At 46.2% G+C, this 21,145-nt stretch overlaps 1 protein-coding gene across 1 annotated transcript in view; it reads right to left on the reverse strand.

The window, feature by feature from the left end:
• Positions 1 to 395: 395 nt before the first annotated feature.
• reck (reversion-inducing-cysteine-rich protein with kazal motifs) overlaps positions 396 to 21,145 on the reverse strand; it is a 56,812-nt gene continuing 36,062 nt past the window's right edge. The window contains exons 15-21 of the mRNA XM_030099911.1: positions 20,734 to 20,856; positions 20,482 to 20,653; positions 19,455 to 19,644; positions 18,690 to 18,900; positions 18,532 to 18,605; positions 15,430 to 15,585; positions 396 to 3,198 (exon numbers count right to left, since the gene is read on the reverse strand). Coding sequence (XP_029955771.1) covers positions 2,977 to 3,198; positions 15,430 to 15,585; positions 18,532 to 18,605; positions 18,690 to 18,900; positions 19,455 to 19,644; positions 20,482 to 20,653; positions 20,734 to 20,856 — 1,148 coding nt within the window. The 3' untranslated portion in view covers positions 396 to 2,976. The remainder of the gene's footprint in view (positions 3,199 to 15,429; positions 15,586 to 18,531; positions 18,606 to 18,689; positions 18,901 to 19,454; positions 19,645 to 20,481; positions 20,654 to 20,733; positions 20,857 to 21,145) is intronic.

The following is a 21,145-nucleotide window of genomic DNA, read 5'->3' on the forward strand; positions in this document are numbered from 1 at the left end:
CGCAGAGCCGAAGTCAGAATTCCTGTTAGCTTAGCTTTGCACAAGCATTCTTCATTTTCCCTGAAATCACAAAAAATAAAAGAATTTAATCTTTATAAATGAAAGAGAACTGATTCTGGTTACTGTCACGCTCTAATAAACTGAAGTTAAAATTCAAATCACTCAACCTGCAGGTTTTCCCTCAGTTTCAAGTGAAAACACGTTTCAGAAAAGTTTCCTGTCTGTTTATACAACGATTTGAAAACGGCGTACGTTTAAGCCAGGGGAGCTAAAATGCTAACAAACAAACAAACAAACAAAAAACTCGATATCATTAGCATGTTTGGGCCACTAGTGGGTGCTGTTGGTTCTTTTTCTTTCTTTTGGTAATGAAACCACAGATTGTAGCATTTCCAAAAAGTCATGCGTCCTTCTGTTTCCATGGAGACGGAGTATTTTTTTCCTCAAAAAATTTGTTGATAAAGATTGCATTTTCACTTGAAAGCATCGATGAAAACAAGATTTTATATTTTTCACATTAAAACCGACCTCCTGTGCCGTTTCAGAGGGTTTCTAACATGTCCAAATTGTCACAATCACACCTACAATAAACTCAATCATAAATCAAATTGGGAAAAGAAATTAACAGAAGCTCACACTTGGCCGTTCGTGGGCCGCAGGCCTTATATTTGACACAGTTAAACTATACTCAACAAAAGCAGTGAACTCCAATCAGAGAGGAAGATCACCCTCAAACCGCCATCTTTAGGAGAGAAATGATTGTCAAGCCACACGTTTTGTAAAAAAATTACACAGAACTGTGATAATTACAGCTTTTCCCATTTAAAGGAAAAAAAAAACAGAAATTGAAAGCTAAGCTAACTGCTAAGCGACCTCAGCTCTGTGAAAATACCTTGAAACCTTTTCAAATGAACCTGATTCAATCAGAATTCAGGGACCTTCTGATCAAAACTCAAACAAAAATATAGCAGGTAATTAAACATAATACTGTACTCTTAGCTTTAACCTCAAAGGAAAAAGTCAAACAGATCTTTTTCCTTTTGATTCATCTGAACATTCAAACATAAAAAAAAAAAGGCAAATTTGTCACTTTTCTCTAAGAACTCATTCATGTGGAGGAGGAAAAAAAATAAATCAAACACTGAAGACAAACACAAGTAATGCAGAAAAAAGCATATTCAATATCATAATAATAAAATTAATATTAATTAATAAAACGGGTAGAAATGAGAGTAGATGGAGGCTGGAGAAGGTTCCCTGCTACAGAGCTGCCGAGCACAGTAATACTGCTGGACACGAGGACACGGTGTGCTGTACAGGCAGAAACACACACACACGCACACACACACACACACACACACACACACACACACACGCACGCACACACACACGCACGCACACTGCAGTACATTCTGGAATAAACACACTTCATAATTGTCATCATGCAATAAAGAATAACAGCTAAAACGTAATCAATAGAAATCAAAACATGGCACACGATCGATACATATCAAATATAAAGACACTTCTGAACAAATAGAAACTTATTGCATTTTCATTATTACTTCATATAAGACACTATGAGCAAGGCATCGCGTGGAGGCTGATTGTCTTCGACGTCTTCATGGCTTCTGCTCGTCCCTTTCACTGCTGCTGGGAGCTACTGGCCTCAGGCGGAGGGAGGGAGGGTGTGTGTGTGTGTGTGTGTGTGTGTGTGTGTGTGGGGGCGGGCATCCTCTTTAACCTTAATACTGTTTAATAAACCTGACCTGAAGGCGTTAATTATCAGTGGTTCAGGTCAATTCGCTGCTGATTGGACGTCGCCGTCGGTGACGCGGCGTTATCTTATCAGTATTCCGTTACCGTGGCGTCGACTGTCAAGCATTGTGGTTAAAACTGTGGCAAATTTGATTTCTGCGTTTTCATGTCCTGCAAATTCAAAATGACTGGACTGGAAATCTGAAAAAAAAAAAACAACAAAAACCCTGAATTCTTGATCATGACTTTAACACTGCTTCAGTTCCAGGTTCAAACACTGAGTCCACACAGTTCTCACGTCTTCGGGGCCTTGAAGATAACTGATGGAATTTCATTTGCCAAAATGAAAAGTGTAAATCTCTGGAGATCAATCAGCTGCGAAGCACATCGGTGCAAGACGGAGCAGCGAAAACAGAGAGGGAAAAAAACCAGATTCAATCTGGACTAAAGGTTAAAGGTCATCAGGCAGCGTGTGGAGGACCTGAAGGACTGAAACTGAGTTTGGAGGAAAACACAGACAGAGCGGCTGATTTCCTGTCGACCCTAGAAGTGTCACAGAGACGCTCGTCGGACTCCATCAGAAGACTTCTCAAACCGATTCTCAGTGTGTGTGTGTGTGTGTGTGTGTGTGCGTGTGTGCACAGGAGGGGGAATTTCAAGTGAATTGCCACACAGATGCAGAGCCAGACAAGGATATCGAGTCCTCGTCAGTCATCACACACACAGACACACACAGACACACACACGCACACACGCACACACACGCACACACACGCACACACACACACACACACACACACACACACACACACACACACACACACACGCACACACACGCACACACACACACACACACACACACACACACACACTCAGGGTGACTCATGAAGTTTACGTTCCCTCTTAACGCCTCCCAGAGAGCTGCTGGGACTAATGGATAAACACTGTTGGTACGAAGCCAAGCGCTTCTTTTAAAGGTCACACTCACACACTCTGTCTCACACACACACACGCTCTTGACTGAAGGGGGGCCTGGTGAGGAGGATCACTGGATAATACTGTTCATACTGAGGCTTTGTGTGATCAGAGCTTTCCCACCGCTGTGATTGTTGGAGACGCAGGTCAGTCAATAGGATCCGATTGTCGCCACCAGGGGGCTCCTGGGGAAGGGGGGGCACTTTGGAGCTGAGTCAGTCAGTCGGGGTGGATGTCAGGCACCTAAAGCCGGAAGAGGCCGGACACCATGAGGACCAGCAGGACCAGGACCGGGATGAGGACCCGGGGCGGCGGCGAGGCCTGCTCCGCCCCCGAGGAGCGGATGGAGGAGGTCTTGATCTCGGAGGCCAGGAAGGCGGACAGCGGCACGTGGGACACCAGGGTGGGGCTGGCGTAGTTGATGAGCGAGTCGATCTTCTCCGCCTCTTTGCTGCAGGCCTCGATCTGGAAGAGACAAACGCAGCGGTGAGACCCGGAGGCGGAGCCGCGTTTCCTTGGCAACGGCCCGACCGTTTTCATCACTGACCGACTGTTTTCACCACCAACCGTTTTCATCGTTGACCGACTGTTTTTATCACTGACCAAATGTTGTAATCTCTGATCGACTGTTTTCACCACTGACCGTTTTCACCAAAGACTGACTGTTTTAAACACCGACCGACTGCTTTCTTCTGTGACCGACTGATTTTACCACCCACCGACTGTTTTCATCTCTGATCAATCAGTTTGTCCTCGAGTGTGACCGTCGGTTCACCTGATTTCTGCGTTTCAGGCTTTAGCTCCAGAGCGTTCCGGAGTTTTCCAGGATGAATCGAGTCAGACGGTGATTTCCAGCACGGCGCTCAGACATCTTCAGGTCTGCTGGAACTTGCGTTTGGGCGCGGTCCCCCATCCACCCGAGGATGAATACCAACTCCACCACAAGCCCATGTGGAAGAGTCTGTTGCCTAGCAACAGCTTAAAGCCGTGAGCTGCCGCCGCCACTTTTCCACCTTTACCTTTTGTTTTTCTTTTCTCTTCCCGCCTCCGTTAAACTGCTGCGTCTGAATCTGATGACATTTCTCAGCTTGCCGGATTCGCCACGGCCTCTCCCACACTTTAACCTCCCGCCCCGCTGAGCGGCGGCGTTTCTCCCACGGCCGAACCGACGGCGTCGCCGCGGCTCTGCCGGGTTAATGACGGTGACGAACCGATGAGAACTGAAGAGACTCAAGTTGTGACAGGAACGACAACACCTGGACATGTGGCTCAAACTGAGCCAGAAGAACATGGCTGGGTTATTAGAGAAGCTGATGGGTTTTATTTTCTTCTGAATGGCAGCGAGTGTGGAAAAATGAGAGAATAAATTAGAAAAAGTTTTGAGCAATAGATTTAAACCGTAAAAACAGGCATTTTAAAAATTCATGTTTTCCCCTCTTCACGCGCCGTTTTAGCGTTTTCATTTCAGAAAAGCTTCACGTTTAATTTACAGGAAAGGTGAGGATCTGCCAGCAGAGTCGAGGGTTTAAATCATTGAATCAGCCTCGAGAAAAAACAGCCCAAAGCGCCGCAGGTGAGTTCACCGCTTCAGAGCATTTCGATGAATCTGAAATGCAGATAAACCGGGAGGAATACTCGATCCGAGCCTCCGAATAGCTGGATGAAGAAAACACAGAAACCCGCCGCCATTTCAAAACCAACGCATCGTGTTTGATAATAACCGAGAACATGAAGAGACCGTTCGGTCCGTTCTCTCGGCAGCTGCTGCTCCGAGCCCGATGTGAGCGCCGGTGACTCACAGGAGGCAAAGGGCAGCGTGGAGAACCGGTCTCGGCTCACAGGTCCGAGAGGAGGAAGCCAAGCAGTGCCAGGGGTTTGGGCGACACAAAAACGGGCTGAAGTCGGTGATGTGAGCACAAAAGAAGAAAAATTAAAACAAATCAATCAGGACTGAATCTGACGGGTGTGAACCGGTTCAGCTTCTAGCAGAGACGCTGCTGTTTTTATGGCTAGAGGGGTTTTGTCACATGGCATCGACTGCTGTTGAAGCCAAGACCACCGAAGAAGACACCAAGCCGAGACCAAGACTGAGAATCCCAAGACCAAGACAAAACCGAGTCTTTAATGGACTGAGACCGAGTCAAGTCCAAGATGGGAGCATCCCAACACCAAGACTTTATATTACTAGACCAGAATTTTCAGGGTCTGAGACCAAGTCAAGACCAAGACCAGTGCATCTAAAGATCAAGACTTTATATTAAGGGGCCGAGGCCAGGTCACGACCAAGACCAGAGAATCTCTAGACCAAGAAAAGACTGAGACTTTAAGAGACTGAGACAGAGTGAAGTCCAAGACCAGAGCATCCCAAGACCAAGACCGAGAATCCCAAGACCAAGAAACGACCAAGACTTTCACGAGCTGAGCCAAGTCAAGTCCAAGACCAGAGTATTCCAAAACCAGGACTTTAAGGAACTGAGACTGAGACCAGAGCATTATAAGACCAAGAAAAGACCAAGACTTTAAGGGCCTGAAACCAAGTCAGGTCCCAGACCCGAGCGCCCCAAGACCAAGACTTTGTATTAAGGTGGCCAAGACTAGGTCATGTCCAAAACCAGAGTATCCCCAGACTAAGACTTTAAGTTGCCGAGACCAAATCAAGACCAAGACTGAGAATCCCAAGACCAAGAAAAGACCCAGACTTTCAGGGCAGAGACCTTGAAGTCCTCCCTCCACCAGGACAGCTGTCTGCCCCTCTACAGCTCTTACATGCAGACTTTATTTATTTGAAGATATTTTCTGTGTTGCACCATTTTCTGAATCGATCCAGTTTTTTTTTTTTTTTTTCCGTTTCCTCACAGCTTTGAATTCAGCCATTTGCCTTTTGTCAGAAGTACGAGCAGAAAGTCACCGGGAATCAATGCGAGTCCAAACAGACACCGAGAACTTTACTTTGGTGTCACATCGACCTGAGCTGGTTAGAAAAGCTGCCTCGGCGTTTGAAACGGCACAGAGACAAGGAAGAAAAGGCGGCCTCACAGTTAATCATTCAGACCTATATGAAATGCATTTCTACCTCCGTTCCACTTTCCACTTCAAAACTGCTGCTGCTGCTTAAAGGTCACGGCGCTCCTTGTGTTCAAAAAGACCTTGAGCTAAAAAAAAAAAGATGAAAACTGAATAAGTGAGAGATTTGTGCCGTCATCCTACAGTCCTTTGAAGGCTCCACTGAGCCGAGTTTCTCTCTGAAAGGATCACAGCTAATAAAAAAAAAAAAAAAAAAACCTTTCAGGGGAACAGACGTTCTTGGTTTCATGTGTTTCTGGAGGATTCTTCACAGACGGACCACGAACGGCACAAACACCAGTCGACATCTACAAGACATTATCCTGTTCTGGCTGAACATCTGGGGGCTCTGGGGGGGTTGAGGGACACCTGGCGCCCCCGACTGTCCAACAGCAGTTTGACGGCTGGACAGGCAGACGTGGGAACTGGAACTCCTGCTGGACCAGCTGGCCTCAGTCTCTGGTTTGACCGAACACGCTCCGATCACACTTCCTCCGGTCGGTCTGCCTTTATGATGACTTCAACGCCGTCCTGGGACGGGAAACTGACGACTCTGCTCTTTTCCGGCGACGTCTTCCTCCCTTCTTCAAAGTATTTGCTTCCACTCTTTGTGGGAGTCGTGCTGGGCGCTGTCGGCCATGAACTGATTCATGTCTAAGATTAGATCTCTGCCGGCGGCGGCGGTTCAGCGGCGGCCCGGAGACGTCTGAGCGCCGTACCCCGGCTCCTTTAACCCACTTTCAGGGCGACACACTTAAACCTCGACCCCGTTAGAGGAACCCGACACGATCGGCTCGTGACTCCGGGCTCCAGGCGAGACTCTCATCCGCCGTTTCATTTACACCGCGGCGGTGCTTTCATCGGGAGGAGGGATGGAGTCGGTACGACGACGGCAGCTCTGAGGTCCGAGATCTGGTTTCCTGTTTCTGGAGCGGCTGAAAAAACACCTGTATACCCTGAATTCTGAGATGCAGAATCATGGATCAGACTTCGGATTAGGCTTTCTCAATACACCAGCTGCAGGAGCTTCACTGGAATGTTTAAATAGTAAATTCACCCTGAAGTGAAAAGAAAAAATACATAGTATACTGAGTCAGACAGAATCTATTCCATAAAAATCCAGCAAAATGTTCTTTCAAGCGTTATTTACAAGTTAGATGAAAGAAATAAAGTCTATAACACACTCTGCTGACTATGTACAGACAAAGTCACCGTTGAAAATATTTAACTTTGGTAAGAAGACACAGGAAATAGCAGATAAATTGCATCTGGGTGCTGGCAAAAGGGCGATTCAAGTTTTATGAGACGTCTCGGGAGCTTTATGTCAGCTCGTGAAAGAGCTGCAATATATAAATATCCAAAACAAACCAGAAGATTCTTCGACATGCGGTTAAGAGGATCTGATCTGCTCTCATCTGCTATTCGACCCCCGTCGGTTCACCGCGCTACATGCTACACGCTAAACATGCTAACAGCAGGACGGAAAGGTTCGGCGTCTCCAGTCTGGAGTTTAACCAGATTTCTTTTTATATATATATATTTTTTAATTAACAAATGTATTTATTGTGCAGACTTCAGAAGGCATCATGGATAGTGTACAAAAATATGTCCAAATGAGAAGTCTGACATTTCTTTTTTCTTTTCAAGACAATTACCCAACATCTTAACAAAAGAATATCGAACAGAATAAAACCCGAATGAAAGACGGAACACAAAGTATCAGGAGAGGACGATCAAAAGTGGCTCCCAAGGAAGAAGCAGGAAACACAAAGGTCAAACATACGAGCCTTCACTCGTATAATTGCTTTGAAAATGTAAGAAAACCAGTAAATAAGTTTTACATTCTCCCAATAATCCCCACCCACGCAGGTGTGCTGTGCTCACCGTACAGGATAAACAGAAAGAAACTAAGGGGGTTGATAATAAGAATAAAAAAAATTAATAGCAGAGACATAGTTAAGCGATAATGCTAGCAGCAAAAATTATAGCAGTAAAAGCAGTAATTGTCATAAATGAAAGCAATAATAAAACATTCATAAAGTAAAAGGAAATTTAAAAGTAAGAAGTGAATAAATTAAAAAAATAAATAAATAAAAAATTAACCTGTCCACCGGTGATACCCCAAAAATAGCTGCTAAGGGGCATGAGGACAGGGTAGTGCCCAGAATTATCCAGTTTATCCAGATTTCTGGAGCAGTCTGAACTCATTGAGCCCGGCTGCTCATGTTCTCGTCTCAATGCTCCACCAGCGGAAGGTTAAAGACGAGCGCACAGCCCAAAACGCACCACTTGGCTTTCATTCTTTAGGTTGGAACATTTTTAAAAAAGAAGTAATAATATAAAAACAAGTGGTTGAATAGGCCGGCGCTCAATAAAACCTCCCTGTGAATGAGGAAGAAGAAAAAAAAAAAAAAGCAGTGAAAAGATCTAAAAGCTCCTCTAATCTCGCTCGTCTCCATTAGAAAACCGCGACCCGGACTGAACCGATCGGCGAATCGCCCGAAACGCTCGCACAAGGACGCACCACACAGCGGGAAATAAACAATGGAGACGGCCGTGGAAGTTTAGATTTCAATATTAAAATGAGTTCCGGAGGCAAGGTTACGCCGCGTTTCAGAGAAAAACCGAGTCGGGAAAGAGAAGTCATCATTTATTTATTGATATTTTTCAGGCTTTTCTTTGAACCTCCTTCTGCTTTTGAGTGTGTGGATCAGATTCTAAAGCACATTCACCATGGGTCTTTACAGCAGTCATTGACATAAATAATCAACAACAGTCGCCGTCGATTCAGTCTGTTCAATTCAGAATTTAAAGAAAAAATAAAAAAAGAAATTCTGCTAATTAATATCAGTTCATTAAAATGAAGAGCATGAAAGTGTGACTCCATGAATAATTCACTCACTCCGAACGCAGCAACTGGTAATTAAATTCTTTACTTTTCAAACTTTTATAAGGAAAGGAAGTCGAAAGTGTTCTATAATGTCAGAAACTCAAACTTTTATCTATTTAGGTTTAGTTTTTTTTTTTTTTAAAGCGCTGCCACTTTAATCATCAAAAGAGCATTTTTATGGCTTTTCTATCAAAGTAATGGATGAAAAACGTTTTTTTTTTTAATTTACTGTATACAGTTATGCTTTATTTCCAAATACTGATGTTTCGTGACAGGTTAACGTCAGTTTAAATAAAACAACAAAAGTAATGTTGCAAAGTCTTTTTGAAAACTTATCAAAATTACATTGAGCTTCAGAACTTGTAAATGTCTGAATAAAGTCTCCAAGATGCAGTTTTAGGGTCACGAAGGTCCTGTGAGAATGAGTTATTTCAAGAATTGTGGTTTTTTTTTTGCAAATATCATGACGTTCTAACTCTCAAAGGCGGAATAAAGTGGTGCCAAAAGGTTAACATTAACATTAATTGCCTTCCTTCGCAGACATCTGTTCAATTGTTAATTGACTGTTGTTTAGTGAGAAAAAGCTGAATTTTTGTTGACGATAACTCATTCCAGCAAATGAATAAGATACGATCTAATTAACACGGCGTGTTCCTGCATTAGGAGTCTGATTTGCGTCAGAACAGACCGGCGTTGTTCAACATGAGGAAAAAAGAAACAGACTAAAACATCTGGATGAAGGCGGCAGGAGGAGAAGAGGATCCTGGACGAGCAGATCAGGAGGAAATTAGTGGGAATTAAAGACAGGAAAAGACGCCTCCTGTGGGAAGAGAGCGGTCCGCCTCTTCAACACGGCCTCCGGCGGAGTGAAAAATCGCTCCGATGATTGCGGCGGCCTCGCTGACATGAATAATGCCTGCAGGTTATATCCAGAGATTCTCCGCCGGCGGAACCGCTTCCTCTCACTCATCGCTTCGGACTCCGATAAAACTGCAAGAGGTCACGCCGAAACTCGGGGTTCAACGCCGCGGAGAAACGCCTCGGCGCAACTTTTTCTTGGTTTCCGTAAAAGCCACAAAAACAAGGAGGGAAAGTCTGAAGGTGCCTTGAAAACGGTTTGTTATTTACAAACAAACAACATTCTTCTGCAGTTTAACCGAATCTTCCGGAACAAACTTCTCTTTCTTTCACTCCATAATCACTTCAAGCTGGAAGGTCACGATAAACTACAACTTAATAGATATTCTAACTTCTGTCATGCTGTTTTTACATAACTGAGCAGAAAACATTGAATTCTGAGAAGCAAAAGGACAGACTGTACTCATAAAGCTCTACTGTATGCCGGTAGAAGTTTTCTGTTGAAGTGTTGGAGCGTTGCCTGTTTGGAGCGTTGCCTGTTTGGGTTTGGATTTGACAGTTTCTACTGACACCAATATTTAAATTTCAATTAACCTTTGCAAAATCTGCAGCCTTTAAGATGAAGCTGTTACAACCTTCCGTGTCTGCACGACACCTCAGGCCACGCCATCTTGAATTTCTTGAGTTTAGTTTTTCTGCTGTTTCGTTTGTAACATCGTTAGTTTGAAACAGCATAAAATAAAGAGCTGAGCTCTCCGGAGTCTCTGATGCATCAGGAAGATGTGAACCGGCGGCAGGTTCATCGACAGGAAGCAAAAGAAAAACGAGCAAAACTGTAAAATCAGAACTGAAAACCAACTCGAGGCTCCAGCGACTCACCGAATGAGACCGAATATTCAAAACAGCCACAGATTGAATATTGTAACTTTAATATAAACTGAACATATAACGTGAAAACTTTTAAATTTCAGTGAAAAACCTTTTGAAACCCAGAGTTTCTTTATGAATTATGAGTAGAGTTGAAGCCAAGACCACAAAACCCGAGACCGAGTCAAGACCCGGAACCAGAGTATTTCAGGGTCAGGGCAAGACAAAGACCAGTGTTTCCCCTACCATTATATTAGGGGGGGGCGCCCCGGCCCCCCAACGGCACCCCCCGTCCCCCCTAGAAGGGCGAGTTAAATTAAAATAATTGTTACTTTCTTACACGCAAACTTCAGTTTTCCTGCATAAAGGGCGCTCCACATGCTGTCCTTACACGAGACGCGCCACTGCAAAGTAGTGTTTGTGTGTGTGGTGACTGTTGGGGGGGGGGGGGGGGGGGGGGAGTAGACACAGTGGAGTGCTGCAGCGAGTGCCGTACGGGGGAAAGGCACTGAACGTGGAAGCGCCGCGTGCGGAGTTTCTGATCACCTCCCACGTTAACCTATCTGACTGCCCACACAACGTGCAGGGGGGCGCCGCGGCTCGCGCTCTGCAGCGCGCCCGCTCCGCTTCCTTCTATGTTTCACGCGAACCGAGAGCGCCGAGAGCGCCATTTGTCAAGCTGGAACAAACAGATCGGACCAGACAGGGAGTCGGAAACAGAAAAGGCAAGAGAATCCGGTCAATTATCAAAATAAAATAAATTAAATGACGATTAGTTACGGTGTTGCTCATCTGCCCCCCCCCCCCCCCCCCCCCCGTACCCTGCTGTACAGACCTGTTCTCAAAAGAAAGTGAGTTCCTGCCCGAGCAGTCTCCCTCACCCAGTGTTGCTGCAAGTGAAAATGTTTTTAGTCCCAACTTTTCAAAATTTATAAGCACTGTTTTCCTCTGTTCTGAGTAACCTGGACATTTCATTATGACATGACTCACTGACTGTGAGGATTCAGTGTTCACGTGTCCCATCAGGATGTCTGTCCCCCCAGCTGGACCAGGTGGATCCTGAGGGATTGCCAATTTGAAAAGTAGATCTTGGGTCCAAAAAGGTTGGACACCCCTGCTTTAAGGGGCCAATACTGAGTCAAGAGGAAGACCTTGGAACTGTCTCGAATACGAGAACACCACATCTGAGTAATTTTAAAGAACTTTCAGAATAATCTGGTGTTTCGAGGCTACAAACACATAACAGATTTTAAAGGTACCTACATAATATTGGACACTGAAAATGGAGAAAGTTTATTCATTGATCTCCAGAAAGTGAATCATTAGCAGCCGACATTAATCCTGATCAGACGCTCCGCCCATCTCACAGCGACCGACCAGCAGCTCCACTCTGAGTCTCTCTGGATCTGGGATCTAATTCCTCAGGTTACTGGTGATTGTGGGGAAATTGACCAACCGGGAAACAAAGGGCTCTGCATTACAGCTCAGTTCCGTTTCCCAACAGCAGCTGAAGTCGGTCTGAATCTGCAGCGAGCTCGGGATCTAATGAGCCGTCTCCTGGGCGGCTCCGTCCTCCCTCCACCTGCAGCGGCAGCAGCTCAGCTACACACACTCTCACGGTCAATAACGCCATTATCATTACTCACAAAGTCCCTGCAGAGACGGCGCCGCCGACAACCGGTTTGAAAGACAAGGAAAGAAAACAACAATCGTGTGTAAATACAATAAGAGCCCACTGAGAATATGATTCCAGCAACAGCTTCAAACTCGCTACGACAGCAGAAAGATCAGCTCTGGTAGAGTATTAAAAACAAAACCTGTCAACCAGGATTATCTGGAACAAGCTTCGAGGTTTCCACTGCTTCTGTGTCAGCCTGGTCACGTTTGCCATCTTACAGTTTGGCCACAGACAGGAGGAGCTGCATTTCTTTAGAGGCTTCTCGGTTCAGTTTAGATGAGTTTTCAGGTGTAAATAAAAAAAACTTTTATTGCGTTTTGGGCAACAGCTGCTCAATTAAAAGCATTTTAATGGTGATTATGATTCTGGCTCCAAACGATCTAAAAATTCTTACAATCGAGGAAAAAAATGATTATTTGGTGTTTCCATCCTGAGACGCAGAACTCAACTCCCCGCTCTAATCCCTGCTCTACGCCGCGCTCCCGCGTGTGAGAAGACTTTCATTCACCGCTGCTTCATCGACAACTTCCACAAGGTGGCGGCACAAAGGCTCCATCGAGAGAAACCACAGACATCCACAGTCGGCGTGGGGTCTGTGTGTCAGAGGTCTGTGCTGGTCATGGTCATGCTGCTATGCTGGTTCCGGGGTAACGTGAAGTCCAGTTGTTTGGACTTCAGAGTTGAAAACGCGGCATGTACTAATGTTTTATGATAGGAAAGTCCTCCACAGTGCTAAATAAAGTTTTTACTGACTGTAGATGGTTTTGGCAGGACTGGAGTTGTACAGGGGAGTGTTTTTGTTTTTTTAACATGTTCAATAAATGCTTTTCCAAATTTAAAGACATGATCGCCCAAATAATCGTGATTAAAATATTGCCCAAATTTTTTTATTTGGATTTTTTTTTTCATATTCGAACAGCCCTAGTAGTGCCATTACTGAAAATGCTGCTGTTTAGAAACAGCTCCCGAGGTGGAATTTTTAGAAAACGCTCCGATTCTGTGGAAACAGGGAAAAAAACAACTTTTCAAAAAAGCCCTGTGTCTTCATGTAGACGGAAGGAAACGCAGCTCTTCTGAAACGCTGCTACTGCGGATAGATAGTGAAGTAAATAGTTCTAGTCAGTGTCGGGACTCCCAGTCCAGATCCATCTGGTCCTGATCCTGGTTACAGCCTGTTTTCAAATGTTCCCACATAAACGTGTCTGAAATGAAAATGCAAAAATGAAGCGTGGCGCTGTAAACGAGTCTGATGGAGAGATTCTAGTGAAACTTATTGAAACTGACCTCAGTTCTGAAAGTGACTGATTTAACATGGAGACACCGTCAGAGACGTGTTGAGCCACGTCAGCGGCGGTTTGAAGAGGTGAGCCGAGCTCAGCGTCTTCCCGGTACAGTAGACGGTAAACCGTCGCCACAGTAAAACGCCGGTGATGAAGCAGGGGCAGGTGAGATGAGACAGATGAGTCCTCCCCCTCACTTTACTATGAATGCTGATGCCCTGGAGGATCGGCGGCGGCGGAGGGTAATTAGCGGCGTTAAACACGGCGGGTGTCGAGGCGCCGCTCGCTCTCGTGTGTTTACACGGCGGGGAAAATACTCCAGTTGTCTGAAAAATGAAACATTCCACAGCGACCGCGGTAAATAACGGCTGTTGGTACGGCTCCGCCGGTTCGCTCGTACGTCGGGGTGTAAACATCTCAGCTTCCTTCCCCCTCAAACATTTCACTGCTGCAGGAAACAAAGGCTCTGACAGCAGAGGTCAATCAGCTCTTATCTCATGAACTCAGCGCTTCTGCTCCTCAAATAGAGCCTTGACTAAATAAATCACAATTCTTCTCAGCTTCAAAACGACGTGTGAGGAGCAGGACGGCTCGGTGTCAGTTTATCACAGACTATAAAGCTCTCGAACTCCATGAAAACCAGGCGTTAATCTTCCCTTCCTTCAGGATCTCCTTCTCTTTTACGCTCCCGGTTAAACGGTTCGGTGGAAACGGCCTCTAAAATCCGGTCGGATTAAAAGGTAAAGATCTTTACCTTCAATTACGATGATTAACAAGTGAGTTTAGCTCACGTCTGTGGAAAATGAGAGCTTTAAACTGGCTGTGCTTCGGGTCTTAATCAACCATCGACACACACTTGGACATCCAGGTGTGTTTCACAGCTGCTGAAGCTTAATAAACACACTCACACACACACACACACGCATATAAATTGTAGTCAAACTTTGCACTCACTCTCAAAGGCTTAAATCCAATATTAAATTTGAAGTAATTAGAACAAAAATAACAGTAAAACTTCTCATAACACTCATTTTCTTTTGCCATATCAAGAATATTTGGATTATTAGCAGACTTAAAATGATTCTTTAAAGACTCATTTTTAATTGTTTTTGATAAATGAGTGGAAAAACTTTAATTTCTCCGCCTCCTGTCACGAGACGTGAAGCTGGCCAGCTGGACGCCGTGTTAGCGGAGCTTGTCGCTGGACAGCGGCAGCAGAGCGAGACCCGAGGCGTCCATCCGACAAGAGCAAAAACACACGGAAGCAGCCAGAAGAGGCTTTAACCACAAAGCTGCGCAGGTCGTGTTGCTGCATACCGTCTGCAGTGCATCAGTCATTTTTACACACCATTAAATTTTGGTTCCTACCTCCAAAGTTACAGAACTATTTGTGGCGGAACTAAATTTCTGCTGTAGTTCCGGGTGGGACTGCATTAGGAGGTGCACAGAGAAATCTACACAGGTGTTTTTAAGTTCTAAATTGTGTAATAAGAGCACAAAAACACAAAATTCACCTCTTTTTTACGTAATACAGCCAATGAGGTTAGAATACTTCTGTTATTCTTGTTATTTGTGTAAATTGTGATTATAGTCACAGCGTGACATGAAGCTAGGTGGCTAACAGAGCTAATGTTGCTAACGTGGCTACAAGTTCATGGAGAAGCTCAATTTAAGATGTTTTTGTTATAATTTCAAATTCATATGTAAGTTATTGATGTTAAAAGGTAATTTTTTTTGTGAATATAGTTTATAAAGTTGAATTCAAGAAGCTAAAAAGACAAAGACAAACTAGTCTGTAAAATTTATGGTTTACAAGACAATATTTCAGAACGTCCAAGGGACACAAGATCATATGGGAAGAATAAAGAACATTTATGTTTATATTTATATGTTTGGTTGCTTGGAAAATGTGTTGATTGGTTTTGTGTTTGTAATAAATTCTGAGCAGTAAACTGAAAGTACAGTTCGTCACACTGAGGGTGGTGACAGGTTGGTTTCTGTCTGAACCAGAGCCGGCGACGCACCAGAAATCTTTTCGTGTGTGTGTGTGTGTGTGTCACCTGCAGCGGCGTGGGCTGCTGGTCCACGGGGGCGATGAGGACCACCAGCTCGTGGTCGATGCTCAGGTAGCCGAAGACGTCGCACTGCGGCACGGAGACGTGGAGCCGCAGGATCTGCAGGACGTCCTGGACCGTCACCGGCTGGTTCCTATTCAGCTGCGGCGCAGGGAGGGAGCAGATTAACGCTTCTGTTCAACTTCAGACTAAGATCTGTCACTTTCTCAGAAAAGAAAAAGAAAAAAGCCACTGTTTCATGATGTTCCAAGCTGCATCATCGGGAAATTCAGAGCTGTGATGTTACCGGCCTGAGACTTTCTGGACAATTAAATCCAACAATGCAGATCAGAAACTGCTGCTCCTGTGGTCGCAGTTAATAGTTCTACTGCGACGGAAAGGCAAAAATGATGAGCTTTCACTGGAAACGCTCTTGTCTGAATGAGGCTTTAAGCTGCTGAATTAGCTGGGAAAATTTGAGATATGTAAGTGGCATCATTTCACTTTTCCAGCTGTTCCAGACGTTTTTGGGAAGATATTCCTAGAAAAGATCGAAGTGGGACTCTAACTGGCTCCTTCATGTCACTTCTATCTAATATTCGAAAGGCCATCCAGGTAGCAGACTGGCGAGTCCCTCCTGGCTCCCAAGGAGTCCTGGTAGTTTGTGACTTTAGTGGGTGTGCCGCGTGTGGCGAGGAGGCGGGGCTACCCAGCAGCTGTGGCGGAGCAGAGGTGCTCCAGACTCACAGCGTCCCTCTCATGTGTCCCAGCAGCAGCAGATCAGATCAGATCAGCGCTGCTGCTGTGGCAGCGGAGGGGTGTGAGCAGGCCGACTCTCGCCGTGATGTGTGTGTGTGTGTGTGTGTGTGTGTGTGTGTGTGTGTGTGTGTGTGTGTGTGTGTGCGTGCGTGCGTGCGTGCGTGCGTGCACTGGGATTCACGCCAAGCTGACGAGCAGCCAGCGGGGGCTTTGTTGTCTCATTAAGCTGATCTGAATGAAACGCCGCGGGACTTATTAGGGGCGAGCGCGTCGGCGCTCGGGCATTAGCGGGCGTCGGGCGCTAATGCCACTCGTTAAGGTGGGCGGGGCATCACGAGGGGCTCCTGGGAGGAGCGTGAGAGGATGGGCGGGGCAAAGGTGGAGACAAGGAGCTACTGCTGATCTTCATTCATATTCACACAAATCAGTTGGTTTTTTTTTTTGTTTTTTTTGAAGACTTGCTTTTGTAAATCTGGAAACAGTGTTTTGTACATTGTGTTTTGTACATTGTGTTTTGTACATTGTGTGTCTTCATCTCTGAATGGTTGTGTCGATAATCAGTGGCTTCTGAGTATCAGTGAGGTCTGTAGGTCAGGAAGTCGTCCTGGTTTCAAGCCAGAGGGCAGAGATTCTGCTCTGTGCAGACGATGTTACGCTCTGACAGGTGTGTGTGTGTGTGTGTGTGTTGACCGATATGTTCATTTTTGATCATCTGCTATCACAATTTCATGTCATGTGATGTTCTCAAGACGGGTCTTCTCTTCCCCAGACAATCTGCACAATGTGGAAACTTCAAGAACACTGAGGTGGAACTAATTATGAATTCGGGATGAATGATCGAGTTCGAAGTGCAAACCTAATAAACCCCGCCTCTTATCTATCAGTCCAGGAAAAATAATTGACTTCGCTTTGACTTAATATCGAGCTCTATGGACCCTTTATGAGAGACATTTTACAAGTACTAATTTAATAAACCGTCTGTTTTATCCAATTTAATTCAAAAATATTTAATCTTAATGCATTTTTTAATTGGTTGATATCTGAGCTTTTTCCCCACAAACTGCTTCATGGTGTAAAGACGATGATTGATCCACGCTCTTCTTTTCTATTGATCTTTTCAGTATCACATTGGTACAAGCTGCACGGCCTCCCTCTCATATATTGCGATCTGCTCATAAAAGCAGCGTTTCCTGCTTTTCTGTCTGTTTTTGTCGGATTTTTTAATTAACCCGCAGCGTCAGACGGCCGCTGGCTCCTCCAAAGTAAGAGCGCAGCCCCATTTCCACGGCGAAACCTCATTAAAGGGACTTCAGACTGACACACACACACAGCCGCCGGGATCCTCTGCTTTAAAACAGATATCGATTCTAATTATATCTTACTTGCTCCTCACAAGTATTTTTTTAAATTGTTTTTGTGGAAACGATCCTCAACAAGCCTCCTAACTTCACCTTTTTTCTTGCAGTAAAGTGAATCCAAACAGAAGAGGCAGCAGGAAGCTTCTTCCCAGAGGCTCCGAGTAATAAATGCCTTTGGGGAAACAGCTTTTTCATGTTTCTCACGTACGCTGGATTTCTTTAGATTAGTATTCCGGCTCTGCAGGTCTGCATCTACGAGGTGGAACAACGAGACCTGAGCTCACTGATAGTCTGACACACCGACGGCAAAACAGACCCGAGAACATGGAGGTCCGTCCAATCAGAGAGTTTAACTGACTGAGCGTTTCCTCCGCACACGCATGTTTCACAAAGAGTTTTATACCAAAAACTGAAGAAACCTGTTGATATTTTCATTTAAACAGGCCTTCAACAATTAAAAAAAAATAAAATAAAGGTGTTTTTTTTTTTTTGTCTTCCTTGGAAAAAAAAACCCAACAACAGGACATTTTCATTAAAGGTCGTGGTGTTTTCTGATGAGAACATGTAGAAACGACCACAGAAGGAGAGGCTGTGCATCAGCGAGGGGCAGATGGAGACCCGGGGGCTGGATCTCTACCTCCCCCAAATGGCAGCATATGGAACTGCAGGAGGATATAACTCATCCTGGAGCATTTTGAATTTAACGGAGTTTGAATGGATTTTATACCTGAAGGTTTCATTAAATCTGGCTTTATGCTGAGACTGGAGTCATTTCCTGTTAAAATAAAGACATTTTCATCACATTTTCTTTGTACCACAACAGAAAAAAAGCTTGAAAATGTAAATTTAAAGGTTGTTATTTTAACTCAAGATGGAATTAGGCTGCAGTGCCTGGAGACGGGACATTTTCAAAACGCTGTTTTCAGCGTGTTGTCGTGTAAATGGACTCAAACACAGCGAAGGCTTCCTGTTTGCTCCTGATGCGTCGTACCTTGGAGAAGGTGTTCATCTGCTCCTTGTTCCACAGGATCTGCAGCATGCTGGCGCAGATCGGACAGCAGGCGCCTGCAAGCACAGCAGAGGTCACGACCCTGCAGGTAACCCCTCCCCCCTCCCCCCTCCCGGAGTGTCTGGCCGGCCTCCACTCACCCGGCGGCGTGACGGGCTGGCAGCCCGGCGCCGACAGCGGCGGGCAGGGCACGAGGCTGCAGGCGGAGTAGGGCGCGCCCTCCGACACGGCGCCCACGGCGTGGCAGTAGCCCTCGTAGTCCACCGCCACGCGGTCCGAGAAGGCGTCGCACACCGTGCCGTACGTCTCGCCGTTGTGGCCGCAAACCTGCTGCGGCTTCCTGCAGGCGTCCTGCGGAACGACGGAGAGTCAACACGCCGCAGCGGGGTTGTTTTCTGAAATACACCCTGCTGAACCTGCCGTAGATATTCCTCTTTCAGATATTGTTTCCTGTTTCTCCCCAAATGTGGGGGAAGTATTTTATTCCATCAGCAGCAGTAATAAAGGCTAAACCCAGAGACTCAGAACGTTTGGCTGCTTTTGTTTTAATGAAATCTCTGGAGGGCCTCAAAGCGGCAGGAAGCTGCACAGCAGGCGGCCGAAAGGCCTGAAAAATACAGGAAGCGGGGATTAAATGCTTCATGTTTTCATGTATCTTTCATGGCGGTGCATTAAGCAGCATCAGTGGAGGAAACGGATCTGCAGGAGGAATCAATAAAGTGTGACCAGATCCCACGTCAAATCACTGGTTACAGTTCTCTGGAAGTGAAGATTTGCAGCTTTTGAGCAAAATTAACGAACATTCTTCTACATTTTTTTTATATAAAGTCCTGTGGTGTGTGATGTTGTCCATCCTGGGCCCCGCCCATTCACCTGGCCCCACCCCCTGCCCTGGCCCCGCCCACCTGGCAGTGGCCCATGTAGGCCAGGGTCTTGCCGGCCTGCTGCAGGTGGCACAGGCTGGGGTGAACCAGGCCGTCGGTGTCGCACGCCGGCTCCACGCTGTTCCGGTCGCAGGCCGCCGGGCGGCCGACGCACTCGTGCTGCGGGCAGTCGGACGAGTCGCTCAGACACACACGGTACTTCGGGACGCACCTGGAAACACACACACATTTATATCACTCTTTGGAAGACCATGCTTTGATTTCTACATAGAATTTGGGTGTGGATTTGTGGGTTTATGTGTGTGTGTGTGTGCGTGTGTGTGTGCGTGTGTGTGTGTGTGTGCGTGTGTGTGTGCGTGTGTGTGTGTGTGTGCGCGCGCACAACAACACAGCACCACACGGTGGAATGACGGGCGAACGGCTCCGTCTCAATACAAAAGAGCAAAAGCAACAGGAGCAAACTTCTTTCCCTCCAAACACACATAAACAGGTGAAAACCTGCTCTGTTACCGTAGCAACCGGCCAGCTTCCGACATCGCGCACCAATCAGGCGTTGAGAAAATCTGAGTTGGCTCGTTCCCACATAACAAAGGGAAAAGTGTTTGGATCTGTGTGTGTGTGTGTGTGTGAGAGAGAGAGAGAGAGAGAGCAGTGACTGAGTAAGACCATCACTCTCTTGACAGAAAAGCAAACATTGTGCAGTTTTGTGTCTGTTTGTCATGTTTTTCTCGGGGCGGGTTGTGAAGCGTGGCTCCAGTCCAGAGAAACAATCCAGCCGGCGGTTTCATTAAACTCTGCTTCTCCTCTTTGCGGAGCTGGAAGTCTGTGATCTGCGGCTCCCGCTTCAGTAAAGTCTGCAGTTTGTGGATTAGCTCGCTATCTGATGGGGACTTGTTTCTTCTTTATTTATGTTTTATCTGATTCTTCTCTCGCTTACTATTCCTTAAACACAAGCAGAAAACAGTCTGAACATAGTTTTATCGCATTCCAGACCAGCAGCTGGCAGTGATTCGGGGGGTTCGTGTGGTTCGGGGGGTCGTGAACCCACCTCTGGCTCCTGGGACAGGGCTTCCCGGCACACGGGTTGGTGAGGCGGCACTGGCCGAACACGAACTGGTGGTCTTTGAAGCCCATGCATCGGGCCACGCAGGCGCTGGGGTAGGTCCTCCCGTTGGACGCACACACCGGGACGAAGCGGTCCTGACAGTTGCAGGGAAGCCCTGGAGGGGAGGGGGGCATTGGAAAGGTCTCGGCGATCGAGGTTTACCGGTCTACCGGGATCTACCGGGTCCAGCCTTACCGGTGAAGTGTCGCCGGTCCTCATCGGAGCTGCTGAGGCTCAGACACTCCCGGGTGGAGCAGACGGCGTCCCCGGCGAAGCAGGAGCAGATGTGGCAGTCCACCCTGAACGTCGTCCCGTGGCCTGAAACACACGGAACAGCAGCGTGACGCACCGTAGCGTCTGGAAGTGGAGGACGCCCACCGTCACGTTCTCCTCGTACGCAGACAATGGAGCCTTAAACAGAAGAGACTTCTGAAGAAAACATCCTCAGTAAGTTTATTTTTTTTTAAAAAGGGCTCCTTTTCTGCTCAACTTTCCTGACTTCTACAAGGTAAATATGAAGGATCAGATGTGACTGAAGCTACGGCGTCCTTCAGCCGGAGAATACCTCCACAGAACATCTCTGTCTTTATAACCTCTAATGGCATCA

The sequence above is a fragment of the Salarias fasciatus genome, chromosome 9 (genome assembly GCF_902148845.1).
Source record: "Salarias fasciatus chromosome 9, fSalaFa1.1, whole genome shotgun sequence".
NCBI lineage: Eukaryota > Metazoa > Chordata > Actinopteri > Blenniiformes > Blenniidae > Salarias > Salarias fasciatus.